The 26,838-nt window shown below is 41.7% G+C and overlaps 1 protein-coding gene across 7 annotated transcripts in view; it reads left to right on the forward strand.

Moving 5' to 3' along the window:
* SH3PXD2A (SH3 and PX domains 2A) overlaps window positions 1-26,838 on the forward strand; it is a 249,449-nt gene that overhangs the window by 77,013 nt on the left and 145,598 nt on the right. The window contains exon 1 of one of the 7 annotated variants that reach the window (XM_053389303.1): window positions 5,698-5,774. The exons of the other annotated variants lie outside the window; for them this stretch is intronic. Coding sequence (XP_053245278.1) covers window positions 5,759-5,774 — 16 coding nt within the window. The 5' untranslated portion in view covers window positions 5,698-5,758. Of the gene's footprint in view, window positions 1-5,697; window positions 5,775-26,838 lie in introns of those variants that run through there. 7 annotated transcript variants of the gene reach the window in all.

Raw genomic sequence — 26,838 nt, forward strand, 5'->3', positions numbered from 1 at the left:
CACATAAAAATCTACAATATGTTCGCTCCCTCTACACTCTCCCCCCCAAAAAAAACTTCTAAAGTGTAAGCTAGGAAATAATGCATTTTCAACTAGTTAGTATGCTGCCTTTGTATACCTGTGTGTGAAGGAGGGACAGGATCCTGTATTCAAATGCTCAGTTGGTTCAACACATAAATTTAGGCAGACTATAGAGACAAGCAGCTAGTAAAGTCTCCTGCACAAGCTCTGTTGAAATATCTGCCTGCTCTTTTGGAACTTCACACAGTGCTGCCCTTTCCACCTGTGTAACTGTTTCATTCTTTCTCACTTCAAGAGTTGACCCTTGGTGCTTATTTTGTCAAAACTTGTATCCAATCTCTCATCTGGCTGATAACATAGCCCTGAAAAGTTTCTAGACCTTATTGGTGCATGATCTCTTGATCAAATTTAGACACACGTGCCACAATGTGTGCCATGACAACCACTGTCCCACCCTCCCTTCATCATCAGAGTTTTATTTAGGTTTTTTTTTTTTAAAAAAAGCAGGCTTTGAATCTGTCTACCCATTCACTCTAAACAACTTCAGACCATGAGTGCTGGGTTTATGAGCTGATGAAATTATCTCAGTGAAAATACATTTCAAAGTTCATATTTCATTTCCAGTCCCCTCAGTATCAGTATGTTCTCTCCTTTCCCAACTGTTTAAGATTTCTTTTCTAGCTGCAGAAGACAAAATTCTGCAGTGTAAAGCTTTGAAAAGGAACTCAGGCCACTCAGGGTGGGGTGGGGATATTACTTGGCTGAACATCAGACATCACCAAACAACATTGAATTAACCTGCTACTTTAATTAGAAAACACCCTGTAGCTTTTACAGTCAAAGCCTTTCTTTTGTTGAAACAAATGCTTGGCGATAAACCTTAATTGAAAATCGAGCAACAAGAAGCTTGTAATGGAATCCTCCTGCTAGGAGAGGCATCAGACTCCTTTCCTGTGAAGGGATGTTGTTGACTGAGGGAAGCTTCATACTTGACTCTGCAATCTTCCTCATGGTAGCCTCACAGTTTACATGATAGCTATGTGTATATATTGTACTTTATGTTTCCTGCAGGAAAACATTACTCTGGGGCAATTGGGGTTGTCAGGCATTTGTTTGTTTGTTTTGGAACATTTTCTTACTATGCCTGTTAGCTCCCCAAGGCAGCTCCCAGATTAAAAACACACAAAAAAAAATTCATGTAGATGCAATATTGCCAGGAGATTCTGTCTGTACAGTGTAGGAATTGGGCTTTTAGTGTGGTGGCTCCTACCCCTTGGAATTCACCCTCTCTTCAATATCATATATTCTGTGACTCTGTTGTCTCTTTGGCAACTATCAAAGACCTTAAAGAACATCACTTTTAAGTGGATATTTTTATTCTAATCTGTATCTGTATTGGATTTGAATTACTGTTTTATATGTGACATTTTATATATGTTTTGATTGCTGATGTCTTTAATCGCTTTGAGATGTTTCTTAAATTGAGCAATTCACAAATCGAACGAAACAAATAAGCAATGAGATAAAAACATTCAGAAAGCTGCACGAGAGGGAGGGTGATATAAAACCACTGGGGCAGTTTTTTTTAAGTGCATTTCCATAGCAGGAGGTTAGAACAGAATTATGGCATGGCAAAATAAAAAATGTATTTTTAAATTAATTAATTTATCAAAAATTATATGCTGCTTGGTTGTAACAAAACCTTTAAGCAATTTACAATAAATATTAAAATTCTGAATAAAAACAGTTAAAAACAAATAATTTAAAATGTTTTTAAAAACCATTAAAATCAGCAGTAAACTAACTTTTCACACTTCTGTGTGTCTGGATTGGCTTGCCTAAACAAAAATGTTTTAAGCTGGTGCCAAAAATAATACAGTGAAGATGCTTTCCTGATATCGATAGGCAATAGAGTCCTAATTTGCCAGCCAAATAAAACTCAGAGAGAGAAGAGACCAACCAAACCTGTTGGAATGTAGTTCCACTTTTCAGATGCCACCACTGAGAAGACCTGCACTCATGTCCCTACCAGGCACACATCTGAAGGTAGTAGAACATGAAGCAGGGCCTCAGATGTTGAATGCCATATGTGAGCAGGTTCATAATGGAACAGGTGATCCCATGCTGGAGGTGGTCATCCCAAGCCATTTAGGGCTTTGTAAGGAATAAACTTTACTCTGAATTGTGCTCAGAAATGGATCAGAAGGCAGCTCCAAATAAAGAAGATCTGGTGTGATATCTTCTCAGAGACCATACTGGCAATTGCATCTGTCATTCTGGCATGTGTACAGGGTTGTTTAAATAACAGTGAATACATGTGGTGGTTATGCTTGCCAAAAAAAAGTGTAGGACAACTCTAACAAAACCTTTCAGGATGCCGGTGATAATTGACTCTGGAGTCTGGCTGCAGCACAAACACCATATTTATTCAAATAAACCTTCCAGTGTTTGTTTGTTTTTCAACTTCGGCTGCCTGGAGCAATATTAATTTGGAATAAGACTCTAAACTGAAAGCCACACTAACTTCGTTCTGCTCTACTTATTGTGGTCCTTCCACAGGTTCCTTAGTCGGTGGTTAATTTGAATATTTCTTTTTAGGCTATTAGCTTTATGCTTTAAAGTTTAAGCAGTGCTCTTCCCATCTATGCAATTTAATGAGTTCTTCTGAAACTGTGTTTCAAAAAGGGCACAGGTTTTTTCTGGGTTTAAATTAGGTGAAGCCATTATTCCATCCCAGTAGAAAGGTATAATTAAATGCCTTACTTAGTGTCCAATAAATACAAAGATCAAATGTCAATATAATGTTTACATTTCAACAAATAGGATGTTTTCCAAGCAACCATACTGGCATGAATAAGAGGTGTAATAGTCTAAAAATCATCATTGTTCTTTTCAAAAAAATCGTTTACCCTCACTATAAGAATGTTGGTATACACATCACTTCCACTGTAAAAAGTTGGTCTGGTTTTCCTTAAACTAATAATAATAATGAATGTAATTACAACAACAGCAACAATGACAATAGTATCAGGACTTGGCCTTAGTATGTGCTTGAAAACAAAAGAAAATACTTCCTCCTAGACACTCCTGCCAGTTCACCTTTTCCTATCCACCAAAGCACATGCTTAAAACCAAAATGGGTGTGTTAAAATGTGCAAACAAAAATGTTTAATCTTAGCCTCCAAATGTTTTATTTACCGGAGGCTGCTCAATCCTCAGCCTGCCCTCGGCTAGCCTGCCCCTCTCCTAGCCCTCACCTGTCTACCTTTCTACTGACAGGCCCAGTCTGTCATCTTCCTCGTCCTTAGGCTTAGTGTTGTCCTTCTGGAACTTGGCAGGGAGGAGAATGGGGACAAAACAAGAATTCACTGCCTCTGTCTCTCATTGGCTTTGGCTCCACTTACTGTTGAGGCTTGAGGTTTCCCTCTGATGATTCATAGAGTGGTTTAATGATCAATCTCTCCTCCCAGGGTACTCTGGAAATTGTAGTTCTGTGGGAGGAATAGGGGATCTCTGAACAATTCTTGGCGAGGGCCAGTGCAACAAGTCCTGCCAGCACAGCAGAACTTCTCATTTTCTCCTACCTCCACACACTTCTGTGTGTGTCTCCCCCCCACCAAAAAAAAAGGCTCTGGAGGAGCTCTGGAACAGCGGAAAGGATATTGTTCCATTTGACAAGCTGAAATGCTTGTGCTGTCAGAACAATTGTCATAGTGTGATGTTGAATCCCATCCAATGATGCAGGTGCCCCAACAAACATACTTTGGGAACAACTGCTTTAAAGAGAGGCAAAAAATTCAACATGTTGAATTATTAGTGGTAGTTAATACATGGAAAGTGTGTGAGAGTAGGTTGGCCATAGAAAAGCTCATCATTGAGCCTTCCTGTGTTTGGTCATGAGACAAGAAGCTCACTCCCTGCTTCAGTTCCCAGTCTAAAAGAGGAGGGTGTTAAGGAACTGCCTCAGAAGACTTGATCCTATGTGGAGCTACACACCTACGACAACTGAAATGGCTGGAGTTAGGTATGCTTAGCACTGCATGGGATTGGGCTGGTGATGAGTTAAGAATCATAATGTGCTTTGGATGCTAAAATTAATAATAGAAACAATAATACAGTATGCCTAAAGGTAGACAGCCAGTCTCATAAAGAATAGCCAGCCATTCCCAAAATAATTATAAACTGGTTAGTCAACATGAGTTGCCTTTAAAACAGAAGAATGCTGAGTCATGTTAGATCACACCACACAATTATTCATGCAGTTGCTGCTTACGGTTGAAGTGAAATGCTAGGTATCGTTTATGTAAATATGCTAGAGCCACAGGCAAAAAGCTGGCTGTGGATTTAGAATAAATATGTGAAGCTTAATCCCACCTTCTGCCTCTGCATAGCACTCTTCCACCAATAGTACACAACTCCTCTAGTTTCTCAGCAATGCATAAACTGTTTTCACAGCTTTCCTACCTCCCCTCTCCCTGATTTCTTAACTAGAAATTCCCCCAGCTGTCCTGAAGCATCTAATTATTTGTATCCCAAAGGCCCTATGCATGGGCATAGCTAGGATTTATGTTAGGAGGAGGGCTTTATGTTGAGGGGGGCAGAATCTCAATTAGTTAAGTATTTTTATTGATTTACTTGATGGGGGGACAGCAGCCCCCCTGCCCCCCTTGGCTATGTCCATGGCCCCATGGAAGATTTTACCTTTCCACAAAGGGCAAAGCTGCCCATAAGCTTCCATCACAACAGCTGCATTGAATTTTAGCATTCAGTGGCTTACCATTTTATCTTCCCAAAGGCATGCAATGGGCAGTGGAGGATGATCTGTTAGGCCAAATGGGACATGACCTCACCAACCTCAATCTGTCTGCCATATTACTTCCAACCAGTGCAGAGGGTGGCACTGCCTCTCAGCTTCCTCCTTAGCCTCAGTGTTGCCCTTGAAGAATTCAGTAGGGAAGAGGATGGGAACAAAAGGTCTCCCTGCCTTCCACTCTATTGGTCCCAATGGATACCAGCCATCACCGGCTATGGGTTTCATGGCCAGTGGCAATCTAAACCATGTGCTCTCCACTACACCCATCTCAAACATCAAATATTGAAAAATATTCATGGGGGAGTAGAGCTTTGGTTAACATCTTTTAAAGAGAAAAGAAAAGTCCAGCTTAAGCTGTGCGATGTCACTGTGAGATGGATGAGAATGTAAAGAGGACTAGGGTATATGGAAGGAGTTTTTCATGAACAGCAGCTCCAAAGAGATTTCTCTAATGGGTAATGAAAGCTCAGAGAGAGTAACAGTGAAGGAAATGAGAGTAACAAGGTAGAACTGTGTTAGAAAAATGAAGGAGTGGTTTGTGACTGATACAGGTTGAATTCGTTTCTCTGCCTTGCATTCTAGCTTTCTTCTTACCTTTCCATTTTCCTGGTTCTGGTATGTGGATGAATAGTAATCTTCGAAGCTCCCCATTCCCATGGAAACGAGGAAACACCTCTGTTCCCTCCCCTCACAAAATAATCCCCCCCCCCCGTGTGTTTGCCTTACCTTTTGTCTAGGGCTCCACCCAGATTCTTCCATCTGGTGAGAGCAATAGGCGGGGAATGTTTAGTGACGCTGGGAACTGCCTTCTTTTCAGCAAGTTTGTAATAGCCTGAATCAGCACTATGTGCATTTCCCCCTAAGTTGTGCCTGGGCTTTGCTTCCATTTGCGTCTCCCTCGTGAGAAAAACAGACCTCCTGCCAATGAATTGCATCTCAGGTGGATATATATAATATATTTATTTATTTGCTTATTTAAAGCCAGAGGGGTGGGGAGAGCTGTCCAGGTGAATAATGTGGGCTGGTCTGCAGCTACATAACCGGCTCAGGGACCAAACAGACAAACACAGCTTTATCTTTTTCATATAGCTGAATTGAAGAGTTATTAGAGTTATTATCTAGAATTGAGACCTTGCTCTCTCAGTGTGCTGAAGCACTGAAGTGTGGTGGTTTGAGGTTTGTGTGCTTGTGCATTCAGTGTGTGCTTAAGCTGCAGAGATAGAAGTGGGGAGAAAATCTGTTGCTGTGTGTTTTGAGGAACTCGGCATACAAATTATCCTTTTCCCACTCCCTTGTCTGTACCTTAAAGAGGCAAAATGCCCAGTTGCGAGGAGTCATAACTGCCAAAATCTGCAAAGAACCCTGATTTGGCTTCTGATAGGAAGCTTTCCAAAGTTCCTAAAATGGACTGGTTTTCAGGTTAACATATCAGATATCTAACACGATTTCTGTATTACCATGGGCAATGGAAAGAGTTTCACAGCACAAAATTCCTGCTCTACTTCTAAAAGAGTGTTCTCATAAATTCAGTGGGGCTTGCTCCAAGATAAGTGAGTATAGGAGTGCAGCTGAAAATAGTTCAGTGTGCACTTTTTAGGTTTTCGGTTTTCACTTCCCAGCACCTGGCTTGGAGACTGGAGCCAGAGTAGAAACGCAGCGAAGAAGGGCTGGAGACTAATGAACTCAAAAGTTAACCCAGCAAACGATTCAGAGGAGGCTGAGAGGCTTGTATAATCACCACCGCCTCCTGCTCTATCTGGTTCACTGCTGGTCATTGCTTCCATCTGGATCTACTGTATTTTTCTGTCTATAAGATGCCCCCATGTATAAGACTATTTTGGGGGACTCAGTTTTAAGAAAATGGGGGGTGATATATCCGTGTATAAGTTACCCCCTAATTTTTGACATTATTTTAAAGGAAAAAACCTAGTTTTACACACAGAAAAATACGGTACTTCCCGCTTCCAAGTAGACCACTGGCAAGAAAGCCACCTAGAGTCCAGATGAGTGGTGCCCTGGCCACTCTAGGCTTCCCACTAAGCCTACTGCCACCTTTGCTCCTGAGGGATGATGGTGGACAATTAGGGAACAAGCTAGGACTCAGGATGGGGTCCAAGGGAGAGAGGAGGCAAAGCATCCTGAGTGTCTTGGTCCCCACCCTCAGATGAAAGACTCTTAACTATTGGCTTGGGAAATCCTGAAAGTTTTATTACATGATCTTTGCATCAGCTCAGGATACAGGTTACAAAGCTTAACAGGCACCAGCAAATGCTAGAATTCATGGCTAGGCACAGGTGTTGACCCAACACTTGACACTCCCCTCCTGCTCTACATTTAAAGGAGTAGGGCACAGCCCGTTACTTATGTGGTTCACACCCTAACCTAGAAGACTGAACCTGCAGTCCAGCGTTACCCCTGCTGTAATGTTTTCATCTATGCAACTATTGAAGGTAGTGAATCCCTGTTCTATTTTTTGGTATCTGCCCCCCCCCTCAGAGGGCAATTCTATACATGCCTGCCCAAAAGTAAGTCCTACTGAGTTCATTGGGACTTTTTCCCAAATAAGACTATATAGGATTTTAGTATCATTTATTTATTGACAGAGAGTGTAGAAGGGAGACTTTTTCTGCTCTTGATACTAAATTTCACATAGTCTTGGATTCTGTTCTTGGAAGTACACTGTGCTGTCAGTAGCACAGAAACTGTGCTTTTAAAAGAAAGAAAAATTATATACCAATTTAACTGAATGATGACATTCAGCTGCAGCACACTTCTTGTGTTTGCAATTGCAGATATTAATACTTGTTCCCACATTTTTTTTTAAAAAATAGAATTCTTCCCCCTGCCCCCCAAAAGAATTATAACTTGAGCATAGTATGCTTAAATACATGGTATTCCATATATTCTTTGTGCAAAATGAGTATCGTGTCCTAACTCTGTTATCAGGAGTTTGTTGAGATGCCCATTGGCGCATTCTTTGAATAAAAGATCTGAATATTGCAATCTTAGAAGATTCATGGTTCGTGTGCAGTGAGAAGTCAAGACTGAAGATGTCAGAGCTGTGAAATGTTTTGTACGTGCAGCTTTCAAATGACCCTCTTCAAAGAAATGTCCTCTCGTTTAATTTTAGTTAAGAAGTGTTTGTTGTGAGATAAAGTAGCACTCTGTGCGATGTTAAGAGAGCTCTTGAGGAAAATGAAATCTCTTGCCCTGTATACTGTAACAGTAATGGGATTCCCTAGCTGCTCTAAGCATGAAGGGAATGCCTAGCATGCTGATGGGGTGGGGTGGGTGTGAATGGCTATTCTCTAGTGTTGACAAAATGTCTGAATGCACAACTAAGAGAATGGCTAGGTAGAACAGTTCTCTGCAAAAGGTATTTTTAGATCTTGGACCTTGTATGTTTCAAAGACCAAATTGTTGTTTGATGTGTCACATGACAACTGATGGTTTGTATTGTCATGTGCAGCCTCTAGGCTACTTAAATGTGGAAGGAGATAGCTTTGGACCTTGTGGAACTGGAAGACATTTAAGCTGCTTGATTTGTTCTACCCTGGAGAGTGGAATAAGCAAGGGAAGCAATTTTGCTCCCCTTTTAAGAGTTAAGCCTCCCCAAGGTGTTAATATTGCAAAGATGTGCCCAAGGCAGCGAAACCTAATGGAGTGACTGGATGGACTTTCCCCAAGAACTATATTTAAACATAGATTAGCTGAAGTGTTTTGTTGTCTTCCAGAAGCATTATGTTTCTCTTAGCACTCTAATGAAACAGAAGGACTGTATGTCAGTTCACCAACAGCTAGCATTCCTGAAAACCTTTATAAATCTACTTATTATTTCCTTGGAGTTTGTTCCTTTTGGACTTATTTTTAGAGCTGGCTTGCGTAGGACTGATTCCCACTGTGCCCTTCACTTCTTTCTCTCCAATCAAACATTGCAATAAAATGGATTGCAATATGATTTCTTTTTAATTTCAAGGCACTCTTGACAGTGGGCTACATGAAACAGATTTGTGAAATTTCATAACAGCAATTAAAATAATAGCAAACATACCAATGGTGGGATTCAACATTGCACTAATATGATCATTCTGCCAGCACAAGCATTTCTGCTTGCCAACCTTCCCCAGAACAAATGGGCAGGATTTGGGGTTGGAGGGGGCGGCGAAAGAAAGCCCCCGTGTGCTAGAGGGACTTGTTGCGCTAGCTCCCAATAGTGCAACGATTTAGTTGAATATGGCCCTAAGAGATCAATCCAAGCCCAAGATCCATTGTGACAAGCAGAGTTTGGAAGAGGGGGATCTCTGGCTGAACTGGCTGAAATCTCCCATCCTTGCTCATTATGCTTGCAGAAGTCCCCCATGATGAATTCCGCTGGCTTCCTACAGTTTGGATTGCTGCGTAACTGAAGAAACAGAAGCATATTTCCCACTACACATAACATGCCGGAAGGTCATCTATACACTAAAAATAATTACACGACATTTCGGTAGGGAATGAAGTGGGGAAAATTATCTTGGATTGGAAATAGGCAATTGGTCTAGAATTCATGGGACACAATTTATTTGGAATAATTCACACAGATTTCAGAGGTGAGTGGCTAAAAAATAATGCTGAAATAAGCTAGGATCTTTAATAGAGATTACCGTATTTTTTGCCCTATAGGGCTCACCGGCCCATAGGGCACACTTATTTTTTCTGGGGGGGGGAATAAAGGGGAAAAAATTATCCCCCCCCCAAGCCCCAAAGAGCAAAGAAGCCATGACAGCGAGTGGGATGGAGCTTCCCCCGACCCCAGCCTCCAGAACAGGCTGTTATCCGCAAGCCTTGGGAGCCCGGCGGGAACTCCCGCCAGGCTCTCCAGGTTTGCGGATATCTGCCCGAAGCCCGGGGTGCAGGCTGATATCCGCAAGCCTAGGGAGCCCGGCGGGAACTCCCGCCGGGCTCTACAGGCTTGCAGATATCTGCCCGAAGCCCGGGGCACACCCCGCTGCACTCCCCGGGTTTCGGCTGTAGGCTGCTGTCCGGAAATGTGTGCACCGACCCCTCTCGCTTTCCAGGCTTCAGCGAAAGCCTGCATTCGCCCCATAGGACGCACACACATTTCCCCTTCATTTTTGGAGGGGAAAAAGTGCGTCCTATAGGGCAAAAAATACGGTAGGTATTCTGATGATTTATTAATACTTCAGTTTATGAGAGATGAAGCAGGTTTTCTGATGGATTTCTGTGTGAAAGCTGTTTTTTAAAGAAAAAAATATGTTGACAAACTTAAATCATTGGTGGTTTGGCCCATAAAGCTGATAAGAGCCAATAAGTTTCCCACCTCTGCCATTGGCATACACATTAACTGTAGTTACAAGATTATATTCTTGAAAATGCAGCATGAATTGTAGAGGATCCTAATGTAGAGGTCCCTTATCCAGTGAATATGCCCTTCTGTTATAACTGCTATTTAAAAATAAGTCCAATCTAGGCCTGTAATCAAGACTGGGCTGTGCCTTAGCAAATTTGTAGGTGAATAGACGTGTATGTAAATGTTTTGCATTTTGTCCTTTCTGTGTGCTGCTTTCTACTCCAAAGTGCAATCATTCAAATTTCAGTGTTTGCTTCTTTAATAACAATGAGATCAGAGCTAAAATATATCCTCAGCCTCTTGCAAACTGGCAACATAGCAAAGCAAGTAGTGAAACTTGAATTATATATTACTTTGTGACTCCTCCCTTTTGCCAAGGATCAAAGGGCACATACCCTGTGCAGTTTCTTAAGAGTGTAAACCTTAAGAATGAGAAATAGTGTCTGCCCCAAGGTTGCCTAGTAAGTCTAATGGCTGAGACTGGTTTAATGGCATCTGCTATAAGTACCTTTTTGAAGCTAAGCAAGTCTGAATCTGGTTAGTGCCTGGATGGGAGAGTGCTGGGGAACCCAGTGTATGCTGCCTAGAGCTGAATTATTGAGGAAGGGGTGGAAACATAATAATAACAACTTGAAAATGGTTCTTAAAGAGTTTCCCCAAATCTCTCATAGCCTAGTGCTGAGCAAAATGCATTTTTGCTGTCATATATATCCCAACTTCTGACACATCCTTTTGGAGGGATACGGTGGCGCTGTGGGTTAAACCACAGAGCCTAGGACTTGCTGATCAGAAGGTCGGTGGTTCGAATCCCTGCGACGGGGTGAGCTCCCGTTGCTCGGTCCCAGCTCCTGCCAACCTAGCAGTTTGAAAGCACGTCAAAGTGCAAGTAGATAAATAGTCGGGAAGGTAAACGGTGTTTCCGTGTGCTGCTCTGGTTCGCCAGAAGCGGCTTAGTCATGCTGGCCACATGACCCGGAACCTGTATGCCGGCTCCCTCGGCCAATAAAGCAAGATGAGCACTGCAACCCCAGAGTCGGTCACGACTGGACCTAATGGTCAGGGGTCCCTTTACCTTTTATATCACAAATGCTAGCTTTTGCAAACTTTAGTTTGCAATTCAAGTTAGACCTTTCTTTTTCCTGCCTCCCCAGTTTGGATATCGCTGAGCTACCATCCTTCCCCTGTCCTAGAATGTGGGCTGTCCTGTTCACCCAGTCAGGATCTCCTGGGATCTGTGTATAGTATATCACTGTCACTTCCATAGGCATGATCTCAATCAGCATTAATGCTGGTGCTGTTCTGTTCAGAGGTGGAGCCAGCAGGGTACTCACTGTGTGATGCTAAATTGTGTGATGAGCCATTTCATATTTTCACCCTTAATAACCTGCTAAGCCCTCCTCCCCTTGAAGAGGACAATAGGTGTGAGCACGAGAAAGGATGAATGCTCAGAGTGCAAGGCAGAACAAACTGGTGTTAAGCTGCCAACCATCAGGGGAACTCTTGCTTCCTGTCCAATTATCAAAACAGCTGATCTGTGACATTTTAAGAAAGGGAAAGAGGCAGGGCAGAGAAAAGGGGGAAAGGAAGGAAAGCCCTGACTACATAAATATTTACTTTCCAACAGTGTCACCTCCTCCAGCTTTCCTGGGTTTTAACTCTAGAGCTGTCAGAGTTTGCTGGGAATAACCAGTCTCCTCTGTGCTGTAAAAACAACTGAATCCTTCCCTGGTGTGGGGCCTCTGTTTAAAGAGAGAGAAAACTCTTACATGCAATACCCTGTGTTAACCACTTGCTTTTTAAGTTTGGGAAGTGTTCTTAAAAATTGATAATACTTCTACACAGTCTGGGGATATACACTCTCTTGATAACTAGTGTGATACATGGGATAGGTAACCCCAATTAATGACCGTGATCACACATACAGTAGATCACACAGCCTTAAGTGAGTCACATAGCTTGAGCTTGAGCCCAAGTCTAGTGTGTGTAAGGTAGCAGCTTACAGTGCTGAGTGCAGCTTTCTGGGTTGTTGGGATGAAAAATGGCACCACCGTGAAACGTTTTGTACCCTAAGTGGTGGAGATTAGAGATTATTTATAGTTCTGCTATCTTTGGTGAGAGAAGGACATGTTCATTAGCCTCAGGTTGGGAAACATAGGATACGACAATATTCCTCCCTTTAGTGCCTCTGACTCTTTTGTGGCTGCCAGAAGATCTAGCTAATAGATTTATCAAAAATACATTGTGGTGATCACAAAAATGGGTGATAAGAGCAGGATGGCTACGGTGGTTGAACTGAACTGGAAGCCCTTATTTAACCTCATTTGCATGTTTTATGATATTGAGATTTGCATAACATCAAGAAGAGGCAGAGTTTTTGGGAATTGCTGAAATGCTGCTAGCCCCAGCCCTGACATTGCCATGCCTCATTGGCTCCACTCGAAACTTCTCTGTGGAGAGATGAAGATCTGATCATGGGCACCTATGCACATGGCAGTCACAGTGCAGGTGCTTAGGAATCTTAATCATATATGTGTGGAGCATCAATCAATAGATTTTATTGCATTAGCCGTGTGGCCATAGCATGATATACATAGAAATAACAACATAAAATGGGGGTGGGGAGGTAAAGGTAGATATTGTCCTGGGCAAATATTTACAGGGGGAAAAAAGAAAGAAAAAAAAGAAAAGAGATAAGAGAAGCGACAAGGGATTTAAAACATCGAGTGACCAATAATACAAAAACAAAAAGACAAAAAAAACTGCTGAGGGTGGAGGAGGATCGTTGAAGGGGTCCTTCAGCTCCTCGGATTTGTCCTAGCTCCATTGACCTTGTACAATAAAGCTACTTGGAACTTCGTTCGATTGTGCAGCGTATCGACTGCAGCTGTGGTGTTAAAAAGAAGTTAGTGCCGCTTTCCTCTTCATCACACTGAGCAGGAAGCTGTTAGCTGTCATCTCGGTAATCCAACAATCAGAATCCTGCAAAAAAAGGGACACTATCCAGGGCTGGATTGGGAGATGAAGCTTGTTCATGAGAGGAGTTAAAAACCGAGATCTTTCATCTGTCCAGTTGGGACAGAAGAGCATTACATGTTCCATAGTCTCCAGAGCCGTGTCATTACAGGAATAACGACCCGACAGAACTGCTGTAGGAAAACAGTTGAGACGGGCACAGGTAAAGGCCCTTCGCTTAGCCTCCGAAGAAATTGTGAAGCAGTATAGAGGGATCCCTTCAGGGGGAGGAATAGCTAGGGCTAGGCCTGAACACCAGCATCCATGCACCTAGAGTTATATACACATATGGATCTCTCTTTAGATTTTTGGCTCTCTGTGGGGACAGGGGTTATTGGAGTTCAACAACATCCGGTGTGGAACTAGTGAGCACAGTCCTGCTCCCTCTTACATGTTTGCTGTACATATGTCATTTTGGAAATGGGGCTTTAGCCACGTAACATTGATTATGGGTGGTTGCCTAGCTGTGTGCTTGTTGAACTTCACATACAAGTTACAGAATTTATTCATCTGAAATGAATCACAGTTTGACCTGATCAGTGTTCATTTAAAATCACCAAGCTACACCTCTTTCCATATCCATGCATCCTGGTTCATCTGAATGCATTACTTTCCCAGGAGGGATACAGGTGCTGGAAATGAGCCTGCATTTCTGGTGGCAGGGTAGCCCAGCCTCCTGTTTCTGCTACTCAGTAGTGATGCCAAGAGCCTGGGTTTTCTCTCTGACACTCCAGAGGGAAGCTCTCTGTGCTCCTCCCTTGAAAGGTTTAAGCATGGATAAAAATGATGCATGTTGTTTGCCCTCATCAGCCCAAAGAACTGGCATAATGCAATGCAGATGGTTTGTAAATTTGGCAGTGCTCATTACAAAGTTGAGAGCAGGCTTTGGTAATTTAGGTTAGTCCTGCAATTTACTGTTTTGTACACACTCTTAAAACAGCATGTTCAAGACAATGTGTGTGTCAACATCTGGGTAGACCATATTCTTTCATATCCTCTTTTTATAAACAGTAGCAATGATGCCTAAATACAGGGCTTGTACAAACATGCATAAACCAAGAAAATTTATCATCATCTTTGGAAGAAGCTGGGAGGAGGGAAGAAGCACACATCTGGTGACTTGGACAAAAAAAAATTGCTGAGCTTAGAGAACCTGTAATACTGCAGTTCTGTAACACTTACCCAGGAGCAGAAAAGCATAGGACTGCTCTGCCAGTCAGCCTAGTTTTGCCTTGCATCTAAAATAACTAAAAGTTGGGGGGAAGTTAGGAAACCCTTGTAACACCAGGTGTTGAATGTTTTGGGGTGCTGCTGCCATTTTGTCTCAACATTCGGTAAAGTGGTTCTCTAAGTTGGTTTTTTTATTCTCTGTCTGCCGGACATTGCATTGTGTGGGCTAACTTAAAACCTTAGGCTGTTGTTACATAAGTCATGTGTTAGGTCCAAAATGATTCAGACAGTGGTATTATATAGTATTCTGGGATGCTTCAGGAATACAGAACCAGGTAAAGAACTACACCAAATTTTCATTCTCTGTTGAAACAAGAGGTGCTTGATTTTCCTAGAATTTGTGCATACTTGGGACATATCTGACAGTCACGTTAAAAGTCATTTGCTCATCATCACAAATGTTGTTTTTGAGGCAAGTCCTGATTAGAATGCTTTAGAGATTTGTTTGTTTGTTTAAAAAATAAGTGATTGATGCTTCTTAGTGCCAAGAAATAAAAATATTGGCTTACAAACAAATCCCTGTTAACAGAAATTTAGTTATGCATGTCTTGCATTAAGCACCGCATGGTGATTTTTGTTTTGGGCTTGGGTAACATGAAAACTTAGTCAGAGATTGCCATAGAAATGTGGAGCTTTGACATCAGTGTAACTTTGCTTCTGTTTTCTGGGCCTTCATAAAACACCACTTCATGGGAATTTCAGACTTTGTTGCTATGTAGATGGCAGCCATGAATTTGCCTCAACTCCTGATAATTTGAAACATGTTGGGCTTAATTACTTCTGTTTCTGGTCTACCTCTTCTGCTTTATTATTAGATGTCTAAAATGCCATTCAGATAACAGGAGAAGAAATCTTACATGCTATTCCTGGAGTTACTGGAATGCTACAGACAAATACTTACTGAGGCACTAAGCTATTCCACGGAAGCTGAGGAGATGCTTTTGCTTTATGCGGTTATAAATTGGACCCTAGTCCACAAATGTTTATGCCATAATGCATGTGTTAGTCTTTAAGGTGCCGTAAAGATAATTTGTTTTTGACATAAATGGTTGCCTTTCCTTGGCATATGAAGAGATGTGGTGGCAGGGAAGTTCCGGGGTGTACTGCAACTGATCATCCCATTTTTGGCCATTGCAGCTATAATCTCTGACAATTGCCCCAAGTTTCACACGTGCTGGTGGCCACACCAGTAATGAGAAGCAATACACTCCAGCTAAGGAGAGGGAGAGGGAAATACATTGCCACTGGATGCAGTGAGGAGGAGGAGGGGCTCAAATGAATGAGCCTCCCAGAAGCTTGATTTACATGTAATGGAAAGCAATGGTTTTCTTTTACAAGAATGAGCCACACCAAGCCTGAGGCTCATGTACGGCCTTCTTTTTTTTGCATTATTTTATTTGCATTGCTTTATTTGGAAGGTCTGTAGCCATCTGTCCCCAACACATCCAGGTAGGATTGGGAGAGACCCTATATGAAATCCTGGAGAGCTGTAGCCAGCCAATACTGAGCTAGGTGGTCTAATGGCCTGATTCAGTAAACAGCAACTTCTTTTGTTTCTATGTTATGCTACGGTTCCTCATGACATCCAAATTCAGGGAACGGTGGTTTGTTTAATCCTATGGCCCTCCAGATGTTGCTGGACTACAAGTCGCATCCTCTTGACCATTGATCATTCTGGCTGGGGCTCATGGGAATTGTTTAATCAGGAGATCAAACCAAGATTGAACTATGATTTCAAATCTTGCTTTCAATAAGCATAGTTTAAAACAAATTTTCCAAGTCTGGGCATCATAGAGAACTGCTGTTAGTTTATCTGAAAATGCAAGTTTTTATCTCCTAATTACAGGTGTGAAAGTGAAGGAGAAAGTGGTGTGTGTGCAAGCCTAAGATTCACCAAAGCTTATTCTTGCATCTGGAAACCATGTTTTTAACTAAGCTAGAGACTTAGAAATGCTCTGGCCATTGATATTCTCCATGAATTTTAATCTTTTAAAAGTGAATTTATACCAGTGACCTATTACAACATCATATGACATTGAATTCCATAGGCCAGTTATTATATATTACTTGGTATGCAGCTGAACCCTATGCATATTTATCCAGAAGAACTGCTGAGTTCAATGTGGATTACTCCAAATTAAGATTGCATAGAACTGCAGGCGTAATGCGACTTTTTGGAAGTGGCTTTCTTTGGATAAATGACCTGAGTTTTGGCATCATGAAATAGAATGTTTTGTTTCTTTCCACTCTGTGCAAGCTATTCATGACTCTATAAACCTTCATTCTCCTTGGTCATCATTCCACAAATAAAAGGTTCCCTAGCCACATAAGCTTTTCTTCACAAGAACAATGATCCATCTTCCTGATCTTTTTAGCCACTATTTTATGTACTGTCAGCTCTTACAAGATTTTAAATTTTAAAGATTTAAGGATTACAATCTTGTGGAACAGGTATAACTTACACTACCATAAATCCATCAAGGGCACTTCATTCCCTGGACAGTTGCAGCAGTTCATTTCCTGGAGAGTTGCTGTAGTGTTGGAAAGCAAGATTTAGCTGTAAATTAATGGGTGCTCTTAGCAAATACTGTATCTGCATTTTAGATCGAAACACTGTGGTATGCAAAGCACATGTGCACGTAGAAAACTCACGACTGCAGTGATGCCCATAGCTCCCTTGCCATGTGAATTGGAAACACAGAAATGTTGGGGGTCTGGTTCCCAATCAACCCACCCCCATTTTATGGATCTTGCAAAGAAAATAAGTTGTGGTTATTAGAAATAATACTTAAAATGTATGTATGTGTGCTTGCCTCTCGTTAAATAATTGAGAGAGTTTGATGCTTTTAAATGCAGAAGTGTAAATCCTTTGTTTATAGAAGAACTGCCTGTCCTTTCTGGTAAATGACTGTTGTTGCCCAATTTTATAAGCTTGTGACGTATTTGATGTTTCTACATGTTCATGGATGCCCTTGTGGGAATCTTTTCCTTATAACTTACTTCCAGGTCATTCAACTGACTCAAGAATGAATCCCATAGTCATTCTAGTTATCTGAATAATTCTTGTCATATATGAGCTTTTAAAAATATCATTATTGTTCATATTTTTCAGCCTGCAGCACCCTGCTGTGTATTTAAAATGACTGTTTCCCCAGCTCCACCTTAAGGTGGAAGAGGAATAAAGGTACAAAATGCAAAAAAATAAAACCCCAAGAAAACCCCCAAAACCACCACCACCAGGTAGCAGCTGTCCACTCAGTTGCCTTCCTCACCCATGATCCTCCATGGAAGAGCAGCCCAAGTGCCAGTGTGGTACCCAGGCATAGAAATAGCAACCTATAGAGTAATGGGGTTGGAAGGATTCTCAAAGGTCATCTAGTCCAATCCCCTACCAATGGAGGAAACACACTATTACATTTCCCCATACTTTTCCATTCAGTCTTTGCATCTTAAAAAAGAAACTCTATTTATTTCGAGCATTTATAACCCAGTCTTCAACCAAGAAGGCACCTAGAATAGCTTCTAAAATGAAACAGTCCCATTCCACAGACTTACAATGTAAAAAGAAAAGAAAAAGAAAAAAAGACACTGAAAGGAAAAGGGATGGGTAGGGAAGAGGAAAAAAGTAAACACAATAGACAATTCTTAAATAGAAGATCTGATGATGGCCAGATGGCATAGAAATAGGTCAGGGGAAGGTGGCACCTGAGCTGGTTCTTTGGCAAAGCTGATGAAATTAGCCCTGCTTCCCAACTCTCCCACTGAGGTAGTCTGATAGAATGGCTGCTGCCAGTTGTGGGAGAGGAGGCCTGATGGAACTGGTCATTTAGATCACATGCACACATATGTTTTTGTTTACTTAGGTCATGGGCATGAATTTTCTTTTAACTTTCTATGCTCTGTTTTGATAAATGACATTTTTGAGCATGAGGCACTCTGCATGAGACTGTGCCAGTGATAGAACTATTCAAAAGTAACACATAACAGTGGTAACAGCTGTAGTTCTTGCTTGGCATGCCAAAGGTTCTGGGTCCATTCCTTGCCATTGCCAAGTGGGGCTGGGCAAGGCCAAACATCAGGAGAGTCCTTGCCAGTCAGTGCTGACCCAATTTTGCAAATGAGCCAGCTCTGACTTGGTATAATGCAGTTTTCTGTGTTGCTAAGATCTATGTTGATAGTGAGGCAACCCTGAGAAAGGGGTGACTATATGGGCAACCAAAAGACTTTCACGACTCTAATTCTAATCACATTTACTACTAAGTAAATCCCATTTCATTTAACAAGTAAGAAGTAAATATGCTTAGGGTTGTGCTGCATGAAGCTTAGTATTAGAAATAGCCTTACTCCGGTTTCCAGCAGGCTCCCTTGTCACCATTCCCAGAAACATAAACATCCTTCTTTCCATGTCCATATAAAATCACTATGATGAGGGGAAGGGGATCAGGGCTGGGTTGGGGAAATGAACACAAATCCAGCTAGTGAATGACTCCAGAGTTCAGGAGGGCTTAGAACTGTGCCCAGCCCTGGGACCTTTATGCAGGTTGTTTGGTGGAGTTCTTTTCCACACAGACACACTGCCAAACTGACAGGGTGGCCATCAGTAAGCCCTTTGTGCCTGCAAAAGATCCCAGACGAGTCGACTCCAGTAATACACTGATTCTTGTTAAGATACCTGGCCGAAGGAGCAATTCTGAGCGACTCCCATTCTGTGAGACGTTCCAGGGACAACATCAGCTTTGTAAGCAAAAGGAGGGGTGGGATTCAGACCCCCTAGAGCTTGTCCGCATCAGGGGGTTTTAGTGACACTGACACAGCTGCAAAAGGAGTACTCAAAACATGCCTTATTTGCAAAGGTCCATGAGGAGGTCCAGTTAAATATTTTAGGAGCAAAAAATACCACAACTGTTATGAGCCACCCTAATGTTTGCAGCACACCGACATAGAAAGGCTTTTAAAAGTGGTTTAGGAGTGTTATCCTCTATCTGCAAGCTGAAAACAAACAAGGCTTTTAAAGTATTTTTTTAAAAAATTACTCCTGCATATTTTATATCTAAAAGTAATCTAAAAGTAAAATTACTTTTCAGGTAGGTAGCCGTGTTGGTCTGACGCAGTCAAAATAATAAAAAAATTAAAAATTGTCCAGTAGCACCTTAGAGACCAACTAAGTTTCTTCCAGGTATAAGCTTTCGTGTGCATGCACACTTCTTCAGATACACTGAAACAGAAGTCACCAGACCCTTATATATAGTGGGAGGGTGGGGTGGGGGTTTTTACTACCCTTCTGAGAAAAACCCAGAACAAACTTAGTTGGTCTCTAAGGTGCTACTGGACAATTTTGTTTTATTTTCATTTTGGTTAATTTTAACTCCTCCAGTTTGCTTTGAAACCCTTGTTTGAGGTTTTTAAAGTACTCGTTTTATAAAATATTTGTGCCTACCACCTGACTTATAGGGTACTTTTAAAGAACCATTTAGTATACTCATCCACACCCACAATGACATTCTTAAAAGTGTGAAGAGAAGAGTTTGAATATATATTTAAACTAAAGGACAACAGCTGTTTTGGCTGTGTGTGTGTGTGTGTGTGTGTGTGTGTGTGTGAGAGAGAGAGAGAGAGAGAGAGAGAGAGAGAGAGAGAGAGATAATGTCATTCCCATCTCCCTACAGTTTTAAAGGCACTTGCAGCAGAAGTTCTAAATATTTCAGAGATACCAACAAAATTGTTAAAAAGACAGCCCCTCAACTTTGTAGGTGGGAAATGAGAATATTTGTGTGTCTATTTTGGCTTCAATGCTATGCAGTAAGAACAGAACTTTCTTCTGAGTAAACATTCATAGGATTATTCCACATGACTTGCAAAGTCCCTTTGCAACTGGCCATGAGGCTTTTCTCCAGTTGTCATAGGACTTGAGTGCATGATTCCCACAAAGTCAGGCTCAAAATGGACTAAGTATTGTTCCTGTGTCAGGTTTGACTGTCAACTGCTGTTCGGTATTTAGTCTGCACCGCTATTCTCAGACATGCTACTTAGCGGCCATACGTTGCTTCTATTTATATGATTTTGGAATTCAGTATATCCCAACCTAACTTTTCCATGGTGATCACTATACTGTTCCGCCCCACCCCCTTTTTGTTATTGCCATTTTTCTCCCAGTGAGCCTGGGCAGGATGGAGAATGGGGCAGCTTCTTTGTTTTCATAAAGAGCCTCCTACAACTAGGCATCAGAAAGGGAGACACACCAAGCATTCAAAGGCTGATTCCAGATGACAGCTATGCCAATCCCTGTTCTGATAGCTGCTGTTCCAAATGCCGTCAGATTGGGGCTCCCCATGACCATGTGCAAAACAACTTCAAACTCTTGTGATAACTGATACCCCTTCAAAGAAGCCGTCTCTGTTTTGCTTTTGGGTTTCCAACTACTATTGCTGGAGAAGCCAAGATTTGGAAGCACTCAACAGGCAGCTCTTGTGCTTGTTGCATGAGGGTGGCCAGTTATGCATTACCAAAAAAAAAGAGGTGCAAAAAGTTCACATGGGTTCAATTATATGTATGGATGCCGACATAGAAATAATTACTGTATTTTTAAAATGCAGAAATGCATTGCCTTCCAGTTGGTTTTAGCCCACAATGGGTTTCTCATGATTGTGAATGCAGAATTATAGATACCAGAAGAAGCCAGGCTGAATATAATTTGTGTACATGACCATCTTTATGATATTGTTTAAAGTAAGTTTTAAAAACATAAAATAGTACACTAAATGTGAAAACGTTTGTGGATGAAAAACCCACCTAAATATGTGGGAAGGGACATTGGGGGGATAGATTGCTTACTGTTAGACAAGCTGTATGGTGGCAGTCTTTGTTCTCCCCCACTCAATTCACGAAATCTAACTGCAGCGTATATATTTTGCTGTACAGTACACCTGGACGCAATGATAAGCCATCACTTAGTGTAGTTTCCAGGAGCATTTCAAGCTCCACAGTTTCAAAGCTGCAGGGCTGCCAAATTGGAACTTGGCTTTGTAATTTAAGTAACACATTTATAAATAAAAGCACTCTTGTCTAATAATAAGTACAGGCAACTCTCAACTTACGCATGAGTTACGTTCTAGGGATAGTGCATAAAGCCAATATCACATAAAGTTAAAACACATTGGGTTCCATGGCAGGAGGTATTGCCACAGTCTTTTTTCTTCTTCTGTTTTTTTTTGTGTGTTTTATTTTTTATTTTATAAAAAATATAAAAAAACACATAAAATTTCTGATACTTATTATTCTTAACCTTATTTCTCAGACCTCCTCACACCTCCCCTTCTTGTATTCCAATTTAAATTGTCAGTTCAGCAAGTCCTTAACTTATTTCTTTACCTTAACTTATACATTTGTTCTAACATACTATTGTTTTACTTTCCTTCTTTTTTCCATTTCCTCAATTTATTTTTAACAGTCTTATTTTCAATTAATTTAAAAAGAAAAAACCAATTTTACCTTATTAAAAACACACATCAATACTTATACCTCATTAATTATTCTTAAACCTTTTTCCTAAAGTCGACCGACATTTCCCTTCCACGATTTACCCAATTTCCTTACCATTAACTAAATATAAAAAGCAAATTATCCTTATGTACCCTTTGGATTCCCAACCTCCACCCACCCTTTTCCCGGTTCCAGTCCCCAACCAATATCCATCAGTCTTTATGTTATTTATTTAGCCTGGAGATCTCACGTCTGAGGCCCTTATATCTCTCTCAGTTCCTTTCTGCCGGTCTCTTTGATGGTCCTTGATGTTAAGCCCCAAGTCTCGGAGGGGCTCCGGCCCAACAGAATCCATGTTGCTTCCAGCCAGTCCTCCATACTTAAAAGCAAAGCCTATGGGGTGCTCCAACTCTTGTTTCAAATTTCTTACAGATCCAAATGTCCCCAAAGCTCCAGCTTTCACCTTCAACCAATTTGTAATCCTCAGGTCTTCAGATCTCCTCCAGAGGAGATCTCTCCATTTTCCAGACTCCCATTCAGACCAGGCTTTCCACATCCAATTTTTATTGTCCTTTTTTATCATCATGTCAGGCCTCATATTGTAACTCTCCTTTAACTCCTGCAAATCTCCTGCTCCTCCTTCATTTTCTTCAAAAACAACACATTGCTCCATCGTTTCTACACTTTCAGTTTCATTTATTTGTTCAGTTGAATAGGCTTCCTGTTTCAAGTCCTTATCAGGCTCAAAACTGTTGTTTACTGTCCAGTGTAGTAGTGATACCTTTGTAGACAAAGCATTGTATTCATCTTTCAAGTTTCCCAAGAGAACGAGTGCTCTGTCCAATTCTGCTTGGAATTTACATACTCCAGTCATTTTTGTAATGTAGTGTCCCTATTACCCCTCTAGGGGGATTTTAGTTCCTTAATGTTCCTTTCAGCTCAAAACCAAAAGTCCAGTTATTTTGTATCAGCCCTCCTTGTTTTCAACAAAGTTGTACCAAATAAACCAGCAGAAACAGCAGAAACAATGTTCTCTTTTTCCAGCTGACAACTAGCTGACTAACAGCTCACTTGACAGCTGTCAAAATCTTCCATACAACAGGCTTTCTCATAGGACGTTCCCGGGTCTCGGGGGGGTGTGTGTGAAATTTCAGTCCCCAAATTCTTTTTATCCTCCAGTAAGTCTTCTTATAGTGTCAAAACCGTGAAGTCAAGATCTTTTCATTAAAAAACAAGAAGCAGATTCTCTCGACCTTAGCTGCCCAGTCCTTTGCTTTAAATTGTTTACAAAGAGGGGGGGGTGACTTCCTTTTTAGCCCCTTCCCGCTCGTCCCAAATCCAAAATTAAATTTTTTAAAGTCCCAATCTCCGTATTACTCACGGGTTTATGTTTTAGAGTCCAGTCGGTCTTGGAAGAAGTTGGCGCTCTCTGTCAATGGCTTGCGGCTTCACTCCGTAGGCGAGGGAGTACTCTCAGCACCACGCCTCACCCTGCCTCCGTTCCGAAGCCTTTAAAAAGGCTCCGTCGCAGATTGGGGGGGCGCAAATGGTGCCCGCTGAGTCTCTATGTTCACAGGCATCCGCGCCTGTGATTTTAAGGGTCTCCGCTTCGCCGCAGCGGCCAGACCCAGACGCTACGGAGCCGATTCCCTCCGGAGCTCGGAGGGAATCCGCCATTAAACAATGGCGCCAACCCGGAAGTCCCAGTCTTTTTTCTTCTTCTGGACATCCACCCCCTTAATTTTTTTATATATTTTTTTGCCAACCATGTAAACCTGAATGAGCGTAAATTAAATCTGTATATGTTGAGAGTTTCCTGTACCTCAAAAGTGCTTCAATATTGTCTGTATGACTATTAAAATCAGATGTTGTTAAAGTATTTCCCAGTGTCTGATTTTACCAGACTTTACCCCAGACAGTTCTTCTAATAGAGGACTCATTGGTGTAAAGCAGGATACAAATGTCCCTATGAGCTTATGCAGGTTTGAAAGTAAGTCCCATCCAGTTCAATGGGACTTACTCCCAAATACACATATATGATATCTGCCAAATGTTTTAAAGAAAGAAAATAGATGGAGGATAGGATTTCAACTGGGTTACTTCTACACTTAGGATTCCAGTGAAGGATTCAAGATGAATACCATGTCTTATTTGCCATGCTAGTTCCAAATAAAGCCATGAGGGGATTTTCTTCAAAATGGACAGGATGCGATTGATATCCCTAGTGGAAAATTGTTCAAGACACATGTACTCATAAATTATGGAATAAGAGATCCTGTTACCAGCCCATCTGTGTCTCCTAAAATAGCAATAAGAAGATAATTGTATTAACAGCCTTTCTTGGTGTATTTTGTGCTGTATTATTGACAGAGGCTATAAGCTGGTTTTGTTCCAATTAAGAAGTGCAACATACGCCTTTTGGTGATTTTTTCCTGTGACATTTTTGGGTAGCAATCTCGTAAAATCAGAGGCTTTGTTTGAAATGAAAATGACAACATTGTTTCCTAGTATAGCCATTTTCTTCAAAATAGTGTATCTTCTGTATTTTAAAGCATGCATATCCTTTAAAAAAACACCTGCCTATATCTATAGGAAACCATATATTATTTTTTGTCCCAACTATATGAAATAATTGCTCCTGTGGACAGCCTATCTCTTCCTGTCTGCACCCTTCCTCTTTTGAATGGAAGAAACACCGGTGCAGACCTATCCGCATTGCTTGATGCTAAAATCTGAGCTGCTAGAACCTTAGACACACAGACTGATTTGTGCTGGACTTAAAGGGTAGTTTTATCTAAAAAGATTTGCACTGACTTTGCATGGAAGCCACTTGAAAATCCTGCCTCTAAATTCAAAAGGCAAGCGTGCCTTTATTTGTGGGTTTAAAATGCTTTCATACAGCACATCCGGTCCATACAGTCCACACACCCTTCAGATGTGGAAAGGTAGGAGTGCTCAGCTGAGCTCTCAGTGTGCTTTGTTCATAGGCCTGTGAGGAGGATGGCATCTATCCATCATCAGGATGGAAATGGAGACCTCAAGTCTGCAAACCTGACTACCCTTTGAGGGTTATGTGAGGTTCTTGGTGTCAGGATTCTGTAAACGATGGCCAGCCTGCATAGCACAGCAGCACAAGGGAACAAAGGCAGGCAGTATTTGGGGAGTTGTTGCTTCTCTTTGGCTGTGCTTGGAAAGAAGGCCCAGCTTGTTTGGGCTAGTGTTTTTCTAGCAGCCTGTCCAGTGCGACTGCCTTATGCTCTGAAATTCAGATGCAATTATTCAAGATCCAAAAGAGCATTTGTCAGTTCACAATCCTCCTTCTAAGTTTTACTAGTATTCATTTGTATTTATATATAAAAAAGCTGTCATATATCCTGTACTTTCTTATATAGTGAAAAATTCTATAACTATGGAGAAAGCAGGAGGCAGATCCTGCTGTCATTTTTGCTTAGGACACTTTTCCTTTCAAGGGGGGAAGTAATTGGCTAGAACAACAATCCCTGAGTGAGCTTCTTAATGCTTTTGCTTTCATTGGGGGAAAGGCTGTTGAAATGTGACGGCTCTGTGTGGCCTGAATGGGTTCATTCTGACACAGGCACTTTGCTTAATAACAGCAGATTCTCTTATGTGAGCAGAAGTGTAGTTATTTTGCAGTTAAGCTTTCATTTTGATTTTTTCCTCTTTTGGAGGCTGAAGTAAGAATAGCCTGCATAGCAAATGTTAACAGGTTTCAGAAGGTGATAAGTTGCCTTATACCAAACCAGAGCTTTGTTCTACAGTGACTGGCATCAACTCTGCAGAGACTCCAACAGGGGTCCATCACAGCCTCGGTTGGAATAATAATAATAATAATAATAATAATAATAATAATAATAATTTATTATTTGTACCCCGCCCATCTGGCTGGGTTTCCCCAGCCACTCTGGGCGGCTTCCAACAAAGATGAAAGATACACTAAAATGTCACATATTAAAAACTTCCCTGAACAGGGCTGCCTTCCGATGTCTTCTGAATGTCAGGTAGATGTTTATCGCTTTGACATCTGATGGGAGGGCGTTCCACAGGGCGGGCGCCACTACCGAAAAGGCCCTCTGCCTGGTTCCCTGTAACTTAGCCTCTCGCAGTGAGGGAACTGCCAGAAGGCCCTCGGAGCTGGACCTCAGTGTCCGGGCAGAACGATGGGGGAGGAGACGCTCCTTCAGATATACTGGACCGAGGCCGTTTAGGGCTTTAAAGGTCAGCACCAACACTTTGAATTGTGCTCAGAAACGTACTGGGAGCCAATGTGGGTCTTTCAAGACCGGTGTTATATGGTCTCGGCGGCCGCTCCCAGTCACCAGTCTAGCTGCCGCATTCTGGATTAGTTGTAGTTGCTGGTAATTGAAGCTGGGACTTTTGGTATTCAAAGTATCCTTGGGTTCTATGGTAATGAACAATGTGGCAAGAAATCCATGCTAGTTGTGTTTAGGAAGATGTTTTCTCAGCAAAGGATTAGGGTCCTCTGGAGCCTTGAAAAGGCTATCAGGGTTTGATCTTCCAGTGGTTCTGCACCTCCCCAAGCATTAGTTGCTATACTTAAAGGGACTGTAACCTATTTTGCAGTGTGGGAGAGGATGCAAGGGAATCATCTTCAGACTGCAAGGATGATGGAAGAGCCACATCCTCAGGCTGGGAATGCTGATGTCTCCCCCTCAAGCAGGACAACTAGGGCAGCATCTGAAGCAGAGTTCTCTACAGGCCAGCTCTACACATGCTACATACACACCATACATTTATGGTTCATCCCTCATGGAGCTACAATACCATCACTGTTAACAGTTCCCAGAATTGTTTGGGGAGGGTGTATGGTGCGACCATAGCCATGGACACTGTTCCTTCTTTCCTTCCTATTCTTAAAGAAAGAATTATCAAGAAGGCGTAGCAGGAGGGATGG

The sequence above is a fragment of the Podarcis raffonei genome, chromosome 5 (genome assembly GCF_027172205.1).
Source record: "Podarcis raffonei isolate rPodRaf1 chromosome 5, rPodRaf1.pri, whole genome shotgun sequence".
NCBI lineage: Eukaryota > Metazoa > Chordata > Lepidosauria > Squamata > Lacertidae > Podarcis > Podarcis raffonei.